The following is a 19,269-nucleotide window of genomic DNA, read 5'->3' on the forward strand; positions in this document are numbered from 1 at the left end:
CAATCAAGATGTGGGTGGCTTCTCAACAGCCAAACAAAACAGACGATGACGCTTGCCGTTAGACTATTGTTACTATTCTAAGTGCTTCATGAGTTACTGCATGAGTGTCTGGTCGTTTAGAGAACAGTAAGACCATGACACGATCAGTGGAATGTATGGTTTTGTGTGTAAACCGCCTTTCGTATCCCACAGAAATTGCCAGAGCCGAGAGTGCTATGGTGCCGCGCGCGTGAATTAAAAAAAAACGCTCAGCGTTACAGCAGAACTATAGTTTCTTGCCTGTCTGGCGGTTCCGCAGTCCACATTTGAGACTAGCAGCAGCATTTTGGGGTCATTGCAATCGTACTATCGCAGCTCACGGCTGCTTTCGATTCGAACGCCCTCGATGCCAAATTATGTTACACGTATATACACTTTCGTATGAAGCTGAATTAAGCAGCGGCGGCCTTTGGCTTCTTCGTTCCGTACTTCGATCTCGATGTGATTCTGTTGCCAACACCTCCCTGCACCTTGTTAGCCAGAGCACGGGTTCGGGTAATGACGTAGTACACACCAGGTCCAATGCTCCTCTGACCAAATGGTACTTTACACCAGGACAATCTTGCGCGCGCCCACCTCGTACCATGACGACCGAATGCTGCTGTACGTTGTGGCCTAGGGATGAGTCAGCTCGTTGATGTCAGATCTCCGGGTCCTGCCTGTAACACACCCTCTCCAGGAATGTATGCCGTGATGACTTTTCCCGTACTCAATCTGACCCTGGCGATCTTCCTCTCTCCCGAGTTGGGCTTCTTCGGCTTCGTTGTGCCGACCTTCAAGCAAACGCCCTTCAGCTCTGGTCGGTTGGCGAGCTGCGGCGATCGCAGCTTTCGTGCTCTTTGTGCAATTCGCCCCTGACGTAGAACCTGGATCAATGTGCATTTGTTGGCTCGCGATGCGGGTGTAGGGCCGAGCGAGAGGCCAGCGAAGGCGTTGTGGAGAGATGTGGCGGCGATGGACGGCCGCGCAGCAATCAAAGAGGATTGCGCAAAGATGGACGGCCGTACGAGGCGTCGAAGGAACTGGACAGACATGGCGGCGGCGGTGATGATGTTGCGCTGTTGCAATGGACAAAAGTTCGTGATGCAGCGCGTTTGATTTGAGATGACTAAGCGGTGCCGACATCCCTTATCTTAGCTCCAGCTTTCCCATGCTTTGCCACAAAGTATCGTATATCGGAGCCATCATGAACTTCTGCATATTTCGAGTCAGCATCTTCACGGCTGTAATTGGGTCAGACTTGCGTCTGTAAGCCAAGATCTACGTACTGTGTCTGCAGACGAGAGCCACCGAGCAACTTGTGTTGTCGTCACAGGTCGATTATTCTCCAGCTGTACGACCTGAGACACAGATACTAAACCAATTTTCCAGCGTATCGTGATCACGAAGCTTGAAAGTAGATACACAGTCCCTATCCATGTGCTGAGTGGTATGGAGGAGGCAAACTGCGTTCCACCTAGTTAGCTACCCTCACGCAGTTGTTACGCCGGGCAGAACACCAACTTACAGTAGGCTGTATCTCTATTCTCTCTACACCACGCAAACTGGATGCAATTTCAATTTTCTTTAGTTACTAATACTTAAAAGCCTAAGCGCCACGAATGCATACATGACTATAGCTTGTTGTGCAGTAGTTGTAGTGTTATGCTGCGTTGTCACAAAGTTGGCTTGCAGTGGGTAACGGTATTCTCTTTCCGCACTTTGGTTTCTACCGTGTCCGTGCGCGCAACGACCGGAGTCGCGCAACAACCGAATTATCACAACTACACTATACTTTAACACGTCGTAACTTAATAACTATAGCAGCTATTAATAAAGCACTTATAGTAATTAATATACTAAAACTAGGTAAAAAACTTATATATTAGTATTATACTACTAGGTTTAGCGTTAACTGCGTAACTCTAGCTTAGAGACACAAGCACGTTTAGGACTCCTAGGAGACTAAGGATATTAACTAGTAACGTTTAATGCTATAACAGGAGATAGAGCTTATAAAGTATATAGAGTTGCTTAGTACTTATTACTTACTACCTACTAGAGAGATAATCTAGAATTTTGCGTTACTAGTAGCTTAAAATCTAGTTAGTAAGAGCTAGGTTACCTGCTTTATTAATAAGTACTCTATCTATCTTATCTTACATTACTCTACTAGAATAGATTAACTATATTATAACACTAATTCCTATAATAAATATACACTCTACTTTAACCTACTATAGTATAAAATCTCTAAATACTTTATTAAGAGTTACTATATATATAATATAGATAAGAAGGGCTTTATAATTAGTATTATAGGTAGGATAAAATATATATTTAGTAAGCGTATATAGATAAAGGGAGAGATTAAAGCATCTATCTAGGATAGTAACTAAGCTTAGTAGACGCTTATAGCGTGTATATGTAGTAATAGGATAGTACTACTACTAGGCATTATCTATAAGTTAGCTAACGCTAGTATTAAATTAGACTAGGTAGCTAAAATTAAGCTAGGAAAACACTCTGTAATAGTTATATTATCTCTCTTAGGGTGGACAAATAGGGATATAGGCCTTACCTAGCTTAAGTAGGTATTTAATTACTACACTAAGGAGAAAGCACAAAAAAATTAGAAGCTTTTAATACTAGGTAGCTACAGATCCTACATAATAATAGACTTTATTAAGTACTATAATAACTATAAGATCCTTCTAGCTGTCTATTCCCCTTACTTAACCTAAACACTCTAGCTACTTAATATAATGCTATTTAAGCCTCTATTAATAGTATACTTAAAAGTAGTTATAATATACATCTATAAGGCTTAAAATAACACACCTATTACTAGAGCAGACTTCTTCTACCTATTCTAGCTAGCGTAGATGTGTAGCTTTACTAAAAAGCTAATACTTAAGTCCTTTAAGGTAACAGGTATCTATCTACTTAATTCTAACATTATCCTCTATTACTTTATTAAAACACTAGAGAGCTTAGATTTAGATAGGTCCTTATTATCTATTTATAGTAATAAGGATTAGCTTAAAATAGAAACGTTGTTACAGCGTATAGTTAAAAACTAAAGTAAGAGTAATATTAAAAAGATAAGATAATTAATCTACTATATCTTAGTTAAAACCTTACTCCTCTAGTATAAGATAGATAGCCTTAAAAAGACTCTAAAGACGTAGAAGAAGCATAAAAAGAATAGTAAAACCTTAGACTTACAGTAATAGCAGGAGTACTATAGTAGTGCAGTGTTCTAGTTACCTAGAAAGGTTAATAAAGCATACTTCTATAAGCAAGTTAGACAACATAAGGAGAAGGAGGAGAAGCTTAGAAAAGCTACTAGTAAGGAAGTAGCAGCTGCTAAGAAGCTAGTTAAGGAGAAGGAGAAGGAGGAGAGGTATGTAGCATAAGAGGCAGCTAAGGTAGTATATAAGAAGAAGAAGGCTAATATAGTAAATTAGAAGGCTAAATAGAAGGCTAAAAAGTAGTATTAATAATAAGAGCTTAATGCTGTAAAAGCTATATAATTACCTTAAAAGAGTAAGAAGAAAGCTTTATAAGTAACCTAGCTAAAAAAGTGTTAAAAATATAGTCCTAGGGATAATATTAGTAGTTATAGTCCCCTATGACTGTCCCTAGCTCCTCTACTTAAAACTACATCACATAGCTATAATGTTAAGTTACTAGCTAAATTTAAATAGTATATCTTTTTTATAAGTAATTAATTAGTACTACACTATAAAATTATAAAATAATAGCTGTTATAGGTGGCTCTATAGCCTTATCTAATTTTAAGCGTTGAGGTGGTTTTCGGTCGTTGCGCGACTCCGGTCGTTGCGCGCACGGACACGGTAAGCGCCGGCATCACAACAAGCTACTTCTGATAGGTTATCGTTTGTCCTCTACTGTCGGCGAGCCGCCGCTCATCATCTACTAGATCATACCTACCGTCTTGAGATCGACCTAAAGTACGATCAAACTCGAATTAAGCATGTTTTCCTCTTAGAACAGCGCAACGGGGCTGTCACTGGTCCCGACAAGCATTCAGTTCATGTGGTATATCGAACGCCAGGGGAACCTGCTTTCCAATCAGCCAGCTCGAATAATCCATCACCCCGCGGAGAATGTGCAGCAGCGCTGCGGTGGCTGAAGGAGTGTAAATGTTACAGTCCACGTTCACAACCTTTTTACCCAGCACGGCTTCTCAGTCTTGAGCAATTGAAAGCTTCCAACGCCAGAAATAAAACCTTTCCGCTCGTTTACGATCGTACAGCAGTGAAGGTCCATCTCATTGAAACAGAGCCTTGGTTTGGCACAAAGGGCAAAGGAGCAGGCTATAGCGGCGGCAACAAGCAGTATGTGACGTTGTCGCATTGTTGGGGTGGCGTCGTTAGCCATCAACTGACCAGGGATAACTACAGCGATTTCGCTCTGGGCATACCTGTCAACGATCTACCGAAGACATTCCAAGACGCTGTGTATTTCGCGGCTAGTCTTGAGGAAGTTGGATATATCTGGATTGATTCACTATGCATCATACAGCATGATACGCAAGACTGGCTGCAACAATCAGCCGTCATGGATCGTGTATACGGTGAGACTTTTCTCAACCTTTCTGCTACAGCTTCGTTGAACAGTAATGGAGGACTTTTCAGAAACGGAGATTTCGAGCAACTGGAAGAAACAGAAATCTCTCTTAACATTGAAGGTCTTCCTCAAGCCTATGAGAAGAAAGATCTTCCAACATGTCTTCTGGAGAGAAAGCGTCAACTTTTGCGATGCTGCATGGTCGTGGATGTTTCCTTCTGGGCGAACGAGGTTGACAAAGGTCCGGTCAATACACGTGGCTGGGTACTCCAGGAACGGCTGCTGTCTCCAAGGGTATTACACTTTTGCTGGCATCAAATAGGCTGGGAATGCTCTTGTTCCGGAGGCATGGAGGGCCCAATTGCTAATGAGATACATCACAAAAGTTCTGCGGGCCATCAGTCAAGGTACCACAGCATCATCGAAGGTATCCGCCAGAAGACGATTGATACACACAGCGATGCGAATACAATCACATATTCCCCTCTCAATCTTTGGGCAGCCATCGTCAGGACATACTCAAAGACGGCAATTTCACACCCACAGGACAAGCTCGTCGCTCTTTCAGGGCTGGCCAGAATTATAGCCGAGGAAACAAAGTGTGGGTATGTTGCCGGGTTATGGCGGACAGACTTCGAAAGTCAGTTGCTGTGGTTTGTTGAGCCTGCTTTTAACCAGTCCGATCGTATTTTCTCAAACCCAGCAACAATCCCGGATAACTATTATGCTCCCTCGTTTTCCTGGGCTGCCATCGACGTAACTGGCCACGGGATCACGTATACTACGATCGCCAATCGCAGCTTGTTCATTCGAGTCGAAGACATAGCAGTGGAGACTCTTACCAACAATGAGTTTGGACTCGTTTCCGAGGCTCGAATCATGATGTGGGGAAAGCTCCGCGAAGCACGACTTGTCTCCAGACCTAGTAATCGTTTCGGTTGGTATTTGATGGACCGGGATGATCTTGACGCCGAACTACACACAAATGTGTACCTGGACTGTCCTCAGCGCGACCTTGACTGCATCGACACGCACACACGAGTGTTTGTTCTACCTGTGGTAAGTGAAGTCGGTAATGTTGGGACTTCCAGGAATGAATATTTGCTTTGCCTGATCCTGCGCTTGGATCGGAAAGATGCAACGTTCAGGCGCATCGGCATGACAAAATTGAGCCCGCATGCAGATAGGAAAGCCATGAAGAGCTTGTTAGTCGATGGAAGGGCTGGTTACAAGATCCTTGAGGTACTATCGAGTGATGCGATGCTACCCCATGATGTCTACGATCGAAAGACCGGAATGCACAGACTGTTTCTTGTTTGAAGAAGTGTCTGGGTTAGATAGATCCGATTCATAGTTTGCAACACATTCTGCAGACCCCGAACGTCCCGTACCAACGTCAAGAAACATGCAAAACACAACAAGTAGACTTAGACCTGGTCATATCCCTTAGCATTTCCATATCATGTTGCGTTTGACGTGAATTCTGACTGCACATGACATTCTATGTTATGTTCGGCTTATCTCACACATCACAACTGCCTACTACATGCACACATTGCTGAGTCGCACACTAGAGTGTGCTAGACCTACCTGTCTATAGATTCAATCATCACAAACTCTCTCACGAAAGTCACGAACCGAGACCCATGACTTCAACGCGACCCAAAGTTCGCTCCACTACTGTGACGATGACAGGCACCTTCGTTTACCCTTCCCAGAGTTGTCAACAAACAAATTTGATCGACGTTTTGATTCGTGAACAGACCAAGGGCTGGGACTTGCACAGCTCCACGGATAGCGGTATGCAACGTGCACGCCCAAAATGGTATCAAACAGGCGATCAAATTTGTTTGTTGACAACTCTGAGTCCCTTCCTCTACCACCTATTGGGCTCTCTCGCTCAGAGACGTACGAGCGAGTGTACGTTGACGGATTATCCTGGATGAGTTCTGCCGTCCTCTGTTGTGCAGGAGGCAAGCGGGTTGGGTGGAGTGGAACGAACTGCACAGGTTTGCCAAGGTAATGTCATCTCGTGTGGAACTGACATCAAGTTGGAGGTAGATCAAGGTGGTGGTTGACCTGACGTATTGCCAAGCCAAAGGGTCACTGAGCAAGACACTATACTCATAGAAAGCAAAAGGTAGTAAATAGTGCTCAAGAATCAAAAACAAACGCTACCACATCTTCCCCTTCCCCTTTCCATTCCCCTTCCAACTCTCGAGCTTCGGACTCAGCGCCGGGAACTGATCCTCCTCCAACTCTTTCCGACTCTGCTCTTCGGCGAGACTCAGCTGCATCGCGAACTCAAGATCTGACAACTCGTTGCCATTACTCGAGCCAGCATTTGCCTTGCCTTTCTTGGCTGGACTACTCCACGGCGAAGCAGACTTCTTGCCTTTGGCGTACTTGATGGGTATATCAAACGCAGGGGAGTCCATTGGATCGGAGTAGGATCCACCACCATTGCTTTCCTCAAGGGAGAGCCGAATGGCTTCTGCGATGTCGGGGTCAATTTCTTCATCACCCGTCCCATTCTGTGAAGGAACCTTAGAATGAATGGATTCAGGTTTGACAGTCTCCTGCCGGGATAGTTCGATGAATTCGCTTTCACGACGCTTCCTCTCCTCCGCCTCCAAGCTTTCTTGAGACAGAATCGCGGCATAAGCAAGTGCTTCGTCTTCGTCGTCGAGTAGTTCGGTACCGAAGCGAGCAGCCTGCCGCTCAGCCTGTTTGCGTCTCTGAACCTTGTCGCGCTCTAGCTCGAATTGTTCGTTCTCGATGTAGCCTTTCAGGTTCACTCTCCCAGTACCGGTGAAGCGTTCGTTGGCCTGATTCGTACCGCGCTCAGTTCGGCGAAGGCGGCGCTTGCTGCTTTTATACTGGTCGGCAGCCGCAGAACTGAAACTCCACCAGCGTAGCTGATTGCCCAATGAAACGGCACCTCGCAGGACAGTCGGATCTGGGTCTAGACATACGGCGCCAGCGGCAAACATGTTGATGCCTACACCTTGCGCGGACGCTTGCGCTTGCACGAGTCTTCTTCGAGCGCGAGACGCATGACGTGAGTGTAACGTCGTAATGGGCGACATGCTGGATGCAAGCGGATCCCATGCTTGCACCAGACCGTCATTGCCACCAGCGACAAGGTAGAGGGAGGTTAAGGCTAAAGATGAGATCTCAGGCGAGTCAGTGTAGATGATTCGGAGCGGCTCGATGTTGTTGGAATACTCTAAGGAGCGTGAAACCGGGGCTCTCACGTCCCAAAGAAGTACGACTCCACCTTTTGTGCCTGCAGCTATAAGTCGGGCCCGCTGACCTGGAATATCCGCAGGTGAAGCTGGTTGGCTTGCAACAGACATTGGCGAAGAGTATGGCGACGATGCTGTGGAGGCTGTCGAGAACCCAAGTGCTGGATCTTCCGATAGCGTCATTGTTGCAAAAGTAGAGATGTCCAGCGTCGTCACTGCTAGTCGAGTCCCTTTGAAACCGCCGAAGGTAAATTTGGAGCGCCGCCACTCTTCCACGAGGTCGGCTCGCTCAGGTGAGCTACTGGTCGATATGTATGAAGAGCTGCGGTTGCGTAAAGGTACTTTGATAGCATCCGGAGTCCCGGTACCAGATCCGCCAAATAGCGACGTAGGTTGGGACATCTGTGGCGTTGCAGTACGGGCGGAATTGGTAGTGCTCTTGTCTTTCTCGTGTGTGTTCCATCGAGTGTAGCGAGTGACGTCGGCACTGTTTCCTTCGTCGAGTCCACATTCAAAGACAACCATAGCTTCGCCGGCATCGTTGCCATCATCGCCAGCGAAATCAACTTCGAGGCGCCTGCGCATGTCCCAGCCGAGACAAGACTTACGAAAGTCTTTAGGCGGTTTGCGTAAGAACTGTTGAATTTCCCTTGTCTCCGCAGCAATCTGTTGCTTGCCCAAGCCCATCCCATCCCATGACGTACGAGGCGAATAGCTTCCATCAACCTCAGCATCGCTGTATGGATCCGGTCTTGCGGCACGCCGACTAGGCTCAACGAGACTCCAATAGACGCTTCGTCCTGTGAGCCAGGCCAAGTACTCTGCAGGTTCCGCGATATCGGTCGTGGTAGCTTGGCTACGAGAGGGGAACTTGGTAAGGTAGAACAGCTCGCCAAGCGCGTTTAGAGCCACTGCCCAGATACGATTCTGGGTTTGTCGCTTAGAAGAGTAGTTGTCATCCACGACGATGGAGATGATTGGAACACCAGGGCTGAGAATCCAACGAGCAGTCAGCTCGCCACGCTGCAGGCGTGACGCCTTTACGCCATCTGTGCCGACACTGCAAGCGGTGACAACACCAGCAGCAGAGCCCATCATCATGCCGATGGTGCCTTGTGAGAGTGTTGGTATTGTGTTTGACTTTGCGATCCATACACAGCAAATAGCCCCACAATCAAGACCCAGCTTAGGTATCCCAAGTTCAGGATTGCTAAAGTCCAGAGGCTCTGCGATAAAACGGCCGCGCATCTCGTCAGTAGCACGGTAGTAGCACGAGCCTTCCGGGCAGCCTTGACCGTAAATCATACCGTGAGGCTGCGATACGTCCATAACGTTCGGGCATCCCACGACTTCCCCAGGTCCAAGCCCCCACTCGGCAGTACCAGGAAAGCGTTCTGAGAATTGGCTGTAGAAGTTGGGGTCACTTAGACCCCAGGGATCTACCTTTGCGACTGTCGGGTCGCTCGCAGTCACCATACCAACATCATCTGCGCCATGTATGAAACGGGGCTCTTTCTTGTTGAGGCCGGTGCCGAACGAAGCGTGTAGGTGGTTGATCGTTGTGTATGTTTTGGCTTCATAGGTCACCACGGGGTGAACACTTTGCACTAGACCAGCGCGAGACGGGGTCGAGGTATCCTGCATGGGCTTGCCACGTACCAGAGAGCGCAGCATCCTAGTACGCAAAATGTATTCGCTTCTCCAAGATGCCAGTGCGGTTAGTCTTGTGAACCTCCTCTTTTCAGAACGCACATGATCGCCATTTTCGTCTGCGTTCGCGCGGAATGAAGCATCTTCCAGAGCAGCCGGACCCGGGAAATAGCGGGCAAAAGCTACTTGCCACGCGTGCGGTGTCGTGACAAGGTCGTTAAAGCGTCGAGAAACAAGCGCAACAGCGGCGAGATCATTCGGCGACAAGTGCGCAATGGCGTGTATCAAGACCTCATTGGGCAGATGCGCGATTGGAGACCGCTTGTCGTCAGGCTTCCGGTTGCTCTTAATGACCTCGAACAGAGGCCCTTCAGTGTGTTTTCTTGCAGGTTTGGACAGTGCTTTCTCATATTCGTCAATTCTATTCCTCGGCGGAGGTGTCGACAGTCTGAGACCTTTCAATCCCTCGGTCTCAACATCGCCATTCGCACTGCGCGACTCAGAACGCGTCGCGTCGCGCGTGTCGCCACCGGACGGTGACTCAGATTCTCCTCGCGACCTCTGTAGGTAAGATTGCAGAGGAGGCTGCGGGTCATCATCGCGGCGTTGTCCATGCTGGGAGAATAGTTGAGGGTTTCCGGGGGCAATTGGTGGAGTGGAGGCGTTTTCGAATTCGTTTGGAGACTCTGGCTGCATAAAACTGTCGTAGTAGGAGATGTATAGGCGTACGACTGAGCTGTAGTACAGTACTCAGTCAGAGTCAGGATATGCGTGCGCGGGGCGGGAGATGACTTGAGTGGTGTTGGCGAGATAGGGGCAATCTTCACGGAGTTTTGGTGACCAGGGAACCGCCAAGACCAACAACCATCATGCATCATGACGAGGGCCAATTGCAGATAGACCGAACGTGGGGCAGTCACGAACCTCACAATGGCAGATTTTCGACGCTCATCTGCTCCGCATATCTCGCTAGATTCGTTGCTAACATCTTCTTGTGTTTCTGCCTGCATCTGTTTGTCCTTCTTTGTTCATGTACTATCCAAAGTCAGGCCGACACTCTTGTAGATCTAGTGTTGCGATAGCCTCGTAAAAACACCACAACTTTTTCGGTGCTCTGTGTTGCAAGACCAAACCCCACCACATCCAGCACACTTGAACATTTGGACCTCACCTAGACTTCACCTGGACTTCACCTGGACTTCACCTGGACTTCACCTGGACTTCACCCTAGCCCTCCACGATGCACGCCCACCTTCTCCGTTAGCCAGATCTACCGCCAACTCCATCAACCTCCATGGTCGCGAGTTTCGAAACGAACATGAGCACATAAACCCATGACCCGACGAGCCGCCTCAGCTTCTGTATTGTAGTTTCTACCGCCATCGACTGGAGCGATGAAGGTCTTGAACTTGGGGTTGACAAGTGAATCCTCGACGACGCAGCAGTTGTCATTACGATAATTGATGAAGTAGGAGGCTGTCTGTTCTTCAAGCTGTGATGAACTCGGAGCTGTGTGCTAGGCAGGAAGAAGCTCAAGAACGTCTGCAAAGTTTCATTTGCAAGGGTGTGTTTCTTAGGGCACGGAAGAGGAGAAGGAGATTGGGTAAGTAGTCTAGTCTGCGAGCGTTTCCGGCGCATATCTGAGGTTGAACCGGTCAACAAGAATGCGTGTGTGGCTTGACCTTCGCGGGTGCTGTGCACCTTCCCCAGTATCCTCAAGAGACCAAAAACCGAGTTTAAGCGAGTAGCACGACAGGCAAAAAAGATTTGAGCCCTCAAACTCGACATGGTGAACAGAACAAGGGCAAAAAAGGGGTCTTGCCGCGACTCGAACGCGGGGCCTCTCGCACGTTTACTTAGGTACCCTAAGCGAGCTATCGTATGTTAGGATGGAAGAACGTATGAGGTGATCTTTGGATCGACTTACAATCATACCACTAGCTGGATTGTTGTCAGATGGAGCTCGAAAGCTAGGTTTGTGGGTTGAACTTACACCACAAGACCAAATCATGTGATTTTGATGAAAAGTTCAACAAGGCAGACATAAATATAGCCAGTTTTACGACTGTGGAGCGGAGACAGCTCCATTGTAAAATGGGCGGTGGTCGAGGTGTTGGAGCAAGGGATACGACCCGACCCACACGGACGCTAGTGAGCATCCATATTCGTGTTGACCCCACATCAACACGCACCATGTGTGGAAGAGACGGCTGCGATCCCGACCTTTGTGGAGACGAGACGAGGAATCGACTACGCATGGAGAGATGCGAGATTTGGTGCACCGCGAAGTGATACGTGGAATGTGAAATGGGTATCTGATTGCCATGCGCCATGGAGGACCAGCCACATGGATGTCGTAACATTTACAAGAAGACGGGTATGTGGCAGCGAAGCCAAACTATAAAAAAGAACGAAAACAAGGTTATGGTCGAATGCCCATGCCGAGACCGACCATCTCGAAGATGATAGGGTCAATGCCCACGGCCAGCCAACCAATGCCTACCATTTTGTCAGTTGGCAAGATCAAATAAAGAAGTATATACACTTACCAGCGTATACAATCAGCTTCGTGACCACTTCGACATCGTAGCGCACTCGCGGTTTTGTGAGCTTCATAAAGATTTCTCGTTTTTCGATTTCTTCCTCATTCTTCAGCGAGATATCACTTGTAAGATCCGTGTCACTTTCTGGTGGGGTTTCTACGCTGCCATCTAGGCCTCGAACGTTGCCGATTTCCATCATCTGCTCATAGGAATGGACGCGAGAAGCCATTGGCGTTGGTAAAAGGCCCGCTCCCAAAAGTGGTTGGCCTTTCTCGACCGCAGGCGTCACTGTTTGAGACGGAGAAGTCGATGACCATTCCAAATCTTCAAACACCGTGCCATCGGACGAGTTGACGCTTCCTCGTCGCCATCGATTGCGATACGCGAGTGTTTCGTAGGCATCCGAGGCAGATTGGGGACCGACCGAGACTGATCGTTTACGAGGGTGGGCCAAATTCTTGAGCATCTGTGGAAGCTGAGAAGCTGGTGGGATGACGTTGTCGTCATCACGCATGTTAGGAATCGATGTATACGATGAGGCGTTCAGAAAGAAGGCGCGGGGAAGGTTCATGCGGCCTCGTTCCAGCAAGCGGAACAGCGGTGGCAATGTCTTGAACAGTGCAGGCTTTGCTGTCGCCCTCCATACAAAGATGATGACAACACCAAGCAAGGTACGAATGATGGCCCTGGGCCATCCTATCTGGGCCAGCTCAAAGGGCACCGTCGAGGGGTACACATGGTTGATGGCAAACCCAGACTGCGCGTAATGCCATGCGCCGATGTTGATACCCACGACGACGCCAGAGAAGGCGACACTGTCGTCGAAACACGGACAATCATCAGCAGGCTCGGGGTGAATGCGGACCAGGACGAAAACAACGAGAGTGGCAACGACTACGTCTTTGTAGGATCCACTGAAGACCCACGAGTCGATCCAATCGCTGAGGGCCAGCTGGAAGACGGTGATGACAGCGCCAAGCATACTCCCGACCAGGACGTCGAGAAAGCCATGCATGCCGCAGTACAACCGGCCCACGATGATGGAGAGGGCGTAGAGGTAGAAGAGGGCGTGGAGAGCGGCGCTGACCCACGAGTTGTACTCGTCTGCTTGGCGCAGCATGTATATGGCGTAGAAGGTGACGGAGACGGCGTTTGTTGAATGCGAGGAGGGGAAGCCGTACTCGAGCGCAGCCGAGCCGGACATGGAGATACGGGCAAGGGGCGGCGACAGAGGGCGAGGCAGACATAGCATGTCTTTCAGGAAGCCGCTCCAGTAGATTCCCGCGGCGAGCATGAAGACGGTGCTGTACACGTCAGATGGGGCACCAGGGGCGGAGGAGTGGGTGGCAGGCCGCTGACGTACGCTCGGCCCAGGCTTGTATAGCCGCACCAGAACTGGATTGGCAGGAAGACCATGAAGAAGGTGTGGGTGCCCAGGTTGGCGGTGTAGGCGAAGTAGGTGTCGAGGGCGGGCGTGCGGGTGTTGGCTTGCATCCAGGCGAGCCACGGCGTCTCCCAGCGGACGATGGGTATGAGGCGCTGGCGCAGGGCATTGCGCCAGGCGGGCAGTCGTCGAGCATCTGTTCAGCGCTCAGCTTGCGTCTTGGTCGGTTCACGGCACAGTCGCAGCACGCACAGTGGTCGTGGTGTCGGTTCCCAGCGTCCAGCCGCTTCTCCTTGTGCGCCGGCGTGGACGGTGCAGCGAGCCGCGGCTCGGCTCTCACGCTCGCAGGCGCATCATGCGGGAGACTCATGGGGGCAGTCGGCGGGAGAGTGTCTCGAGGCAGCCAGGGCAATCATGGCCAGCCAGCACGGGCGGGGTGGAGCGTGGGCGGCCCTCGCTGGGTCTCGCTGGGTCTCGCTGGGCCTCGCTGGGTCGTCCCTCGCCGGGTCTAGCTGCGTTTTCCAGCGCGCGACAGGGGGGTCCGACGGTCGACGGTCGACGGTCGACGGTCGACTAGCGCCAGAGCGGTTGCCTGGGGAGAATGACGGCAACGCCAATATAAACAAGGCGGGCCTGATATGGGACGACTCGCAACCACACAGCTGCTCCAGCACCCACCACCACCCAAACTCGCCATCTGCATTGTTACCACGGTCCGCATTCCGAGGAGCATCCAACGTCGACTGCACTGCACCGCGCACCCACCGTCAACTGCACCGCCGTCAACTGCACCGCCGTCAACTGCACCGCCGTCAACTGCACCGCCGTCAACTGCACCGCCATCAACTGCACCGCCATCAACTGCACCGCCATCAACTGCACCGCGCACCCACCCACCCTCCGTCCACCCAGCTGCCCATCCTCCGTCATGGCCACCGCACCCTCGCAAAACTACGACTACCTGCGCCGCAAGCAGAGCACAAAAGCACCAGGCGCTACGACTATCACACCGGTCCGCAAACCCACACGCACACCCAGCGAGCGCAACAGCAATGGCACAGTCAGCTCATACGGCACAACGCAGACAAACAACACAAACATCACAGAGCCCCCGCAATTCTCCAAGAAGCTCGTCGTCGTCGGCGACGGCGGTTGCGGCAAGACATGTCTGCTGATCAGCTACAGCTCCGGCAACTTTCCAGAGGTACGCCAGACAGCACCACTTCGCCTCGCTGCATTGCATCCTGCTGACCCTCCCAGAAATACGTGCCAACCGTGTTTGAGAACTACATCACCCAGACGCCGCATCTGCCCACCGGTAAGATGGTCGAGCTGGCGCTGTGGGATACTGCCGGACAGGAAGAATACGACCGCCTGCGACCGCTCTCCTACCCAGAAACTGACATCATCTTTGTTTGTTTCGCCATCGACTGCCCCAACTCGCTCGAAAATGTCATGGACAAGGTGCGCTACCCACTTCCTGCTTTTCCTCGCTTGCACTAACTCCTCTCAGTGGTACCCCGAGGTCCTCCACTTCTGCCCCACAACACCGCTGATGCTTCTTGGTCTCAAGTCCGATCTTCGCAACAAGAAGAACTGCATTGAGCTGCTCAAGACCCAAGGCCTGACGCCTGTCACACCGGACCAAGGCCGTGCTGTCGCCAAGAAGATGGGCGCCATGTACATGGAGTGCAGTAGTAAAGAGCAGGAGGGTGTCGAGGACATCTTCGACACAGCCGTCACCATCGCTGTCGGCGATGAGTGGAAGACACCAGCAGACATCCGCAGAGAGACCGTTTCATCGTCAGCACCTGGGCGGAGTCCCACCTCCATGTCCGACATGCCTGTTAAGAAACAGAAGAAGAGCAAGGGGTGCACCATCCTCTAATCGCTTGGACGCCGTCACCGAAGGAGACAGCCATCTCGGCATACGACGCTGGACGACACGTGCAAGATACCTAATGACCGTCTCATCATGCCTTCGTTCCCCTTTTTGCACCCTGCCTGCATAGCTCGTTAGGCTGGCTTACCAGTTGCTTCCTGCCATTTCTGTAGGACTCTACACGTACATGATTGACGGCGTTCTTGGCTGTTTTTGAGCGACTATCTGTACGACTGGGCTCCGTCCTGAAAACAAGGTCTACGGGTATATTTTCCCATCATGTATCTGTATTCGGTATTTAGTTGCGCGCGGACGCAGTATCACCGCGCTTAGCAAATCGATTCTCAGTCTTCTCCCCTATCAACTGCACATGCAAGACACGCATCAGCGTGACCCTGCCCAACAAGCAATACGTGACGAAATGAAAACCAAAAACGCACGTTCCCAGTCTCTGACATCATCTCTGCTAGCTTCCATCCATGAGCAAGGTACCCCAGACATATAATTCATGGCTGTAGGAATGATTTTAATAGTGCTGCTTTACCCTAGTCTATCTTTAACTAATATCATCCTACTAGCGTCTATCTATAAGCAAGGTACTCTAGACTTATATTTAATTGCTGTAAGAGTAATTTTAATATGGTGTTGCTTTACACTAGTCTATCTATAAGTAATATTATCTCACTAACGTCTATCTATAAGCAAGGTACTCTAGACTTATATTTAATGGCTGTAAGAGTAATTTTGATATAGTGTTGCTTTACACTAGTCTATCTACAACTAATATAATCTCACTAGCATCTGTCTATAAGTAAGGTACCCCAGACATATATTTAATAGCTGTTAGAATAACTTCTACGTCATGTTCCTTTAACTTAGTCTATCCATACCCGACATAGCGGTCAACTGCTGTTCAGCATACGTCATTGCTCAAGATCGAGCTTTCGTTGGGCTCTTCGCGCGTGAATCGTCCTCTTGACCAAACATTCTGCCCATCTAGCCATCCACTCAATCGTCTGCTCTGAAAGCTGCTGCGCTGTTCAGTCCGTCTTCCTGTCTCTGTCGTAGGTTCCCACAGCCCATCCTGATATGCATGTCCGACTGGGTGTGAACTGGCTTCTTCGGCTCTCTTCCCAGCCCTTCTGAGGTTCGCCCACTCGTTTCCACGCTGTTGTAGCCCTCAAAGTCTGGATCTGAGCCGTTGTTCTTGTCTCCTCCTAAACCCCTCCAGACTGCGACGTCCGCACTTGCAGGCGCTGGACTTGACAATTCGATCATCATGTCCAGATCAAAGCTTCTCCTCACTTCTGATGCTCCGCCACTTCTGTGGCTTCTTCCTGCTCTGTCTGTCCTTCCTGCGCGCTCTCCTCGTGCTCATTCGGGTCCTTGGCCATGACGTTCTCGAAGTGACTCCATAGCGACTCGACGGGCGCAAACTCGGTGCCGACTTGAGTCACTTCTTCGAGGGAGCGGTTCAGCTTGTTGATATTTTGAAGAACGAGCTCTAGACTCTTCAAGAGAAGTTAGTGTCACATCCCATCCCGGTGTGCAATAGGTCGCAGCGGTGTGTGTGGGAGGTGCGGGGCGGTGTGTTTACCTGGGCAATCTCGCCAACCAGCAGTTCCCGCTGCTGTTCAAAGTATGTCTTTTCAGGCGCTGGCTGCGCGCCATGAGCAGTCGGGGCACGATTTGTCGACATGTTGATCTGTTTTCGTCGACTGTTTGGATGCAGGAACGCGTCGCATGTCCGCGGTGGGGTCCATGGCGCACTGGCCACGCGCTAAGACCACCGCATAAAACTCCGTTCCTACTCGCTTCTCATTCATCAAATCAACCACCACGATGAAACCACACAAGTGAAGGTAAGCCAGTCTCTGCTGTTCTCTCTCCCGGGGTCCTCCCCGAGGTTCTTATGATTAACACCATAATTAATCTGTCAATCCCCTGAATCCCACAAGATGGGACTTGATGACTCCAATTATTGTATTCACACTATGATCCAACCTTTCACCTAATACCTTTGCAACACACACCTTTTGCCAAGCAGCAAAGCTAACAGCTCTTGCTTCAGATCGACATCATGGCGCCAGCCACGGCACCAAAAGAAGTCTCCGAACCTTTCCCCATCTCCTGCATCGCAGGACGACACCTTCTCTTCGACGTCGACACCATCTCGCACGTTCGTCGCAACCACAACATCTGCGGTGTGCTTGTCGGCACCATCCCAAACCTGTCGCAGCAGAATGTTTTTTTGGGTATCCCGCTCCAACTCATGCCTGAAGAGGCACGAGTGCTTGTGGAGGGAGGACATGCGTACATCGTTGACGATGTTGAAACACATCGTCAGGGTTTCCAGGAAATGAGCAGGGCAGACAGGATGAAGTACCTTGCGGATATGGACCGCCAGGGTGTGGAGGCTGCGAACGAAAGTCTGGCAGCACAGGAGAGGAAGAAGGACGTAGCATTGAAGAAGAAGGGGTTGAGGAGAGACGCGGAAACTGAGACGGTTCCTAGTGTCGCGGATAGTATTGCGACAGTTGAGAGCACTGCACCCAGCGTAGCGGACAGCACAGCGTCTAACGCGACGGTGCACGTTGAGCTCCCCAGCCCTACTGGCTCTGGTCTCGGCTTTATCATGAAGGGATCGGGGTTCCTCGAACATGCGTCGCCGTTCAATGCATCGTCAGGAGCGTCCGCACCTTTGGCGTCTTCGGTGTCCTCGAGCACTGTCGCCTCTGATCTCGGATCTTCCTTTGTTGATCTTGGTTCCATCATGAAAGGATCCTCTTTTTTTGGTCCGTCCTCAGCGACAGTAAAGTCGGGTGCGTCAGAAGAAGCTACTGAGTCGGGCAACGACGCCACGGCATCGTCTCCGCAGACCTTCGACGGCGATTCTTCTCTCTCTGATCTGGGCTCGATCATGAAAGGCTCGTCTTTCCTAGACTCTGTCCCGGTGGAAATGAAGGTTGAGAGGGTTGAACTAGAAGAAGCTACACCGTTGTTGGTCAAAGAAGAGGATGCTACTCCAGAGGAAATCAAGGCGGAGGAAGCCCAGCTCGAGGAGGCTATGCTGAACGAATTTGAGGCTCAAGCAGTCGAAGATCCACAGGAGGTTGCCCCAGTCACCACCGAGGCGAAACCTGAACTAGCGGCGGATCCGGAGGAGGTCGATCCATCTACCACCGAAACCTCGATCTTTGACCCGGAACCAGCCACATCTACCCCTACTGTCAAGAGCACTACGTCCAAGAGCGTATTCTCTCAACGCCAGTACATCACCCCGACCACATCTACACCTCCGCTACCAACCCCAGCGAAAGACGAGTCTCGTGCGCTTCCAGTAGTCCCTAAGAGCTACCCGCTCTTCCGTTTCCTGCACTCCCGCGGCTACTTCTTCATGCCCGGGCTGCGCTTCGGATGCAACTACTCTGTGTACCCTGGCGATCCTCTGCGCTACCACAGTCACTTCCTCGCCACTGGCTTGGGCTGGGACGAGAAGTTCGATCTTCTGGACATCGTAGGTGGAGGTCGTCTGGGTACCGGCACGAAGAAGGCATACATGGTGGGTGGAGAGGATCCCAAGGCGCCGAAGGAGGACGGAAAGGATCCTGTTCGCGCGTTCTCGGTAGAATGGGCGTCGATGTGAGGAATGACGCTGAAAATGAATGGGATGGCTGGCGTGAGGGAATCTGTGACGATAATGTAAACACGAATGAAACACCTGAACACCTGTTATGACAGTTTACATGTAATCTGCACAATGTGTGTCGTTGCATGTTCATTACTACACATGAACCTTCATGCCATTAGTCCAAGGCAGACTCCAAGCCCATCCCAATCGTAATCGTAGTAATGCCCCCAACCGAACGCCAGTGCCATGAAATGACATTTCCCTCACACAACTGTGCTTACAAGGCTCAAACAAGACACCTACTAGGAGTGTCGCCT

At 50.3% G+C, this 19,269-nt stretch overlaps 7 protein-coding genes across 8 annotated transcripts, besides 5 other annotated features; 3 read left to right on the forward strand and 4 right to left on the reverse strand.

Moving 5' to 3' along the window:
* Positions 1–431: 431 nt before the first annotated feature.
* On the reverse strand, positions 432–1,073 carry EKO05_0009029 (40S ribosomal protein S12; the record flags this gene model as incomplete). Its single annotated transcript, XM_038942055.1, has 3 exons — positions 432–503; positions 554–654; positions 710–1,073. The coding sequence occupies 3 exons, from the start codon at positions 1,071–1,073 to the stop codon at positions 432–434; spliced, it is 537 nt and encodes a 178-aa protein (XP_038795642.1).
* Positions 1,074–1,748: 675 nt separating this feature from the next.
* Positions 1,749–1,793: a mobile genetic element.
* Positions 1,762–3,881: a mobile genetic element.
* Positions 3,882–4,605: 724 nt separating this feature from the next.
* Positions 4,606–5,934, forward strand: EKO05_0009030 (uncharacterized protein; the record flags this gene model as incomplete). The annotated part of the gene is made up of 1 exon (XM_038941967.2): positions 4,606–5,934. The coding sequence occupies one exon, from the start codon at positions 4,606–4,608 to the stop codon at positions 5,932–5,934; it is 1,329 nt and encodes a 442-aa protein (XP_038795643.2).
* Positions 5,935–6,788: 854 nt separating this feature from the next.
* Positions 6,789–10,208, reverse strand: EKO05_0009031 (uncharacterized protein; the record flags this gene model as incomplete). The annotated part of the gene is made up of 1 exon (XM_038942155.2): positions 6,789–10,208. One exon carries the CDS (start codon positions 10,206–10,208, stop codon positions 6,789–6,791), a length of 3,420 nt encoding a protein of 1,139 aa, XP_038795644.2.
* A 1,726-nt stretch (positions 10,209–11,934) lies between these two features.
* EKO05_0009032 (Long-chain base-1-phosphate phosphatase) lies at positions 11,935–13,809 on the reverse strand (the record flags this gene model as incomplete). Its single annotated transcript, XM_038941977.1, has 4 exons — positions 11,935–12,011; positions 12,062–13,359; positions 13,419–13,635; positions 13,692–13,809. The coding sequence occupies 4 exons, from the start codon at positions 13,807–13,809 to the stop codon at positions 11,935–11,937; spliced, it is 1,710 nt and encodes a 569-aa protein (XP_038795645.1).
* An 83-nt stretch (positions 13,810–13,892) lies between these two features.
* Positions 13,893–13,933: a tandem repeat.
* Positions 13,934–13,981: 48 nt separating this feature from the next.
* Positions 13,982–14,013: a tandem repeat.
* Positions 14,014–14,325: 312 nt separating this feature from the next.
* Positions 14,326–14,364: a tandem repeat.
* Positions 14,365–14,367: 3 nt separating this feature from the next.
* Positions 14,368–15,327, forward strand: EKO05_0009033 (RHO4 protein; the record flags this gene model as incomplete). Of its 2 annotated transcripts, XM_059637450.1 has the most annotated exons (4): positions 14,368–14,451; positions 14,524–14,643; positions 14,700–14,903; positions 14,953–15,327. In XM_059637450.1, 4 exons carry the CDS (start codon positions 14,368–14,370, stop codon positions 15,325–15,327), a joined length of 783 nt encoding a protein of 260 aa, XP_059493433.1. The 2 variants fall into 2 exon arrangements, with proteins under 2 accessions (XP_059493433.1, XP_038795646.2); XM_038942061.2 differs by having other exon boundaries at positions 14,368–14,643.
* A 1,295-nt stretch (positions 15,328–16,622) lies between these two features.
* Positions 16,623–17,020, reverse strand: EKO05_0009034 (Dolichyl-diphosphooligosaccharide-protein glycosyltransferase subunit dad1; the record flags this gene model as incomplete). The annotated part of the gene is made up of 2 exons (XM_038941896.2): positions 16,623–16,832; positions 16,919–17,020. 2 exons carry the CDS (start codon positions 17,018–17,020, stop codon positions 16,623–16,625), a joined length of 312 nt encoding a protein of 103 aa, XP_038795647.2.
* Positions 17,021–17,401: 381 nt separating this feature from the next.
* Positions 17,402–18,967, forward strand: EKO05_0009035 (tRNA-intron lyase; the record flags this gene model as incomplete). Its single annotated transcript, XM_038946686.1, has 1 exon — positions 17,402–18,967. One exon carries the CDS (start codon positions 17,402–17,404, stop codon positions 18,965–18,967), a length of 1,566 nt encoding a protein of 521 aa, XP_038795648.1.
* Between the last annotated feature and the right edge of the window lie 302 nt (positions 18,968–19,269).

The sequence above is a fragment of the Ascochyta rabiei genome, chromosome 16, assembly GCF_004011695.2.
Source record: "Ascochyta rabiei chromosome 16, complete sequence".
In the NCBI taxonomy this organism is placed as follows: Eukaryota; Fungi; Ascomycota; class Dothideomycetes; order Pleosporales; family Didymellaceae; genus Ascochyta; species Ascochyta rabiei.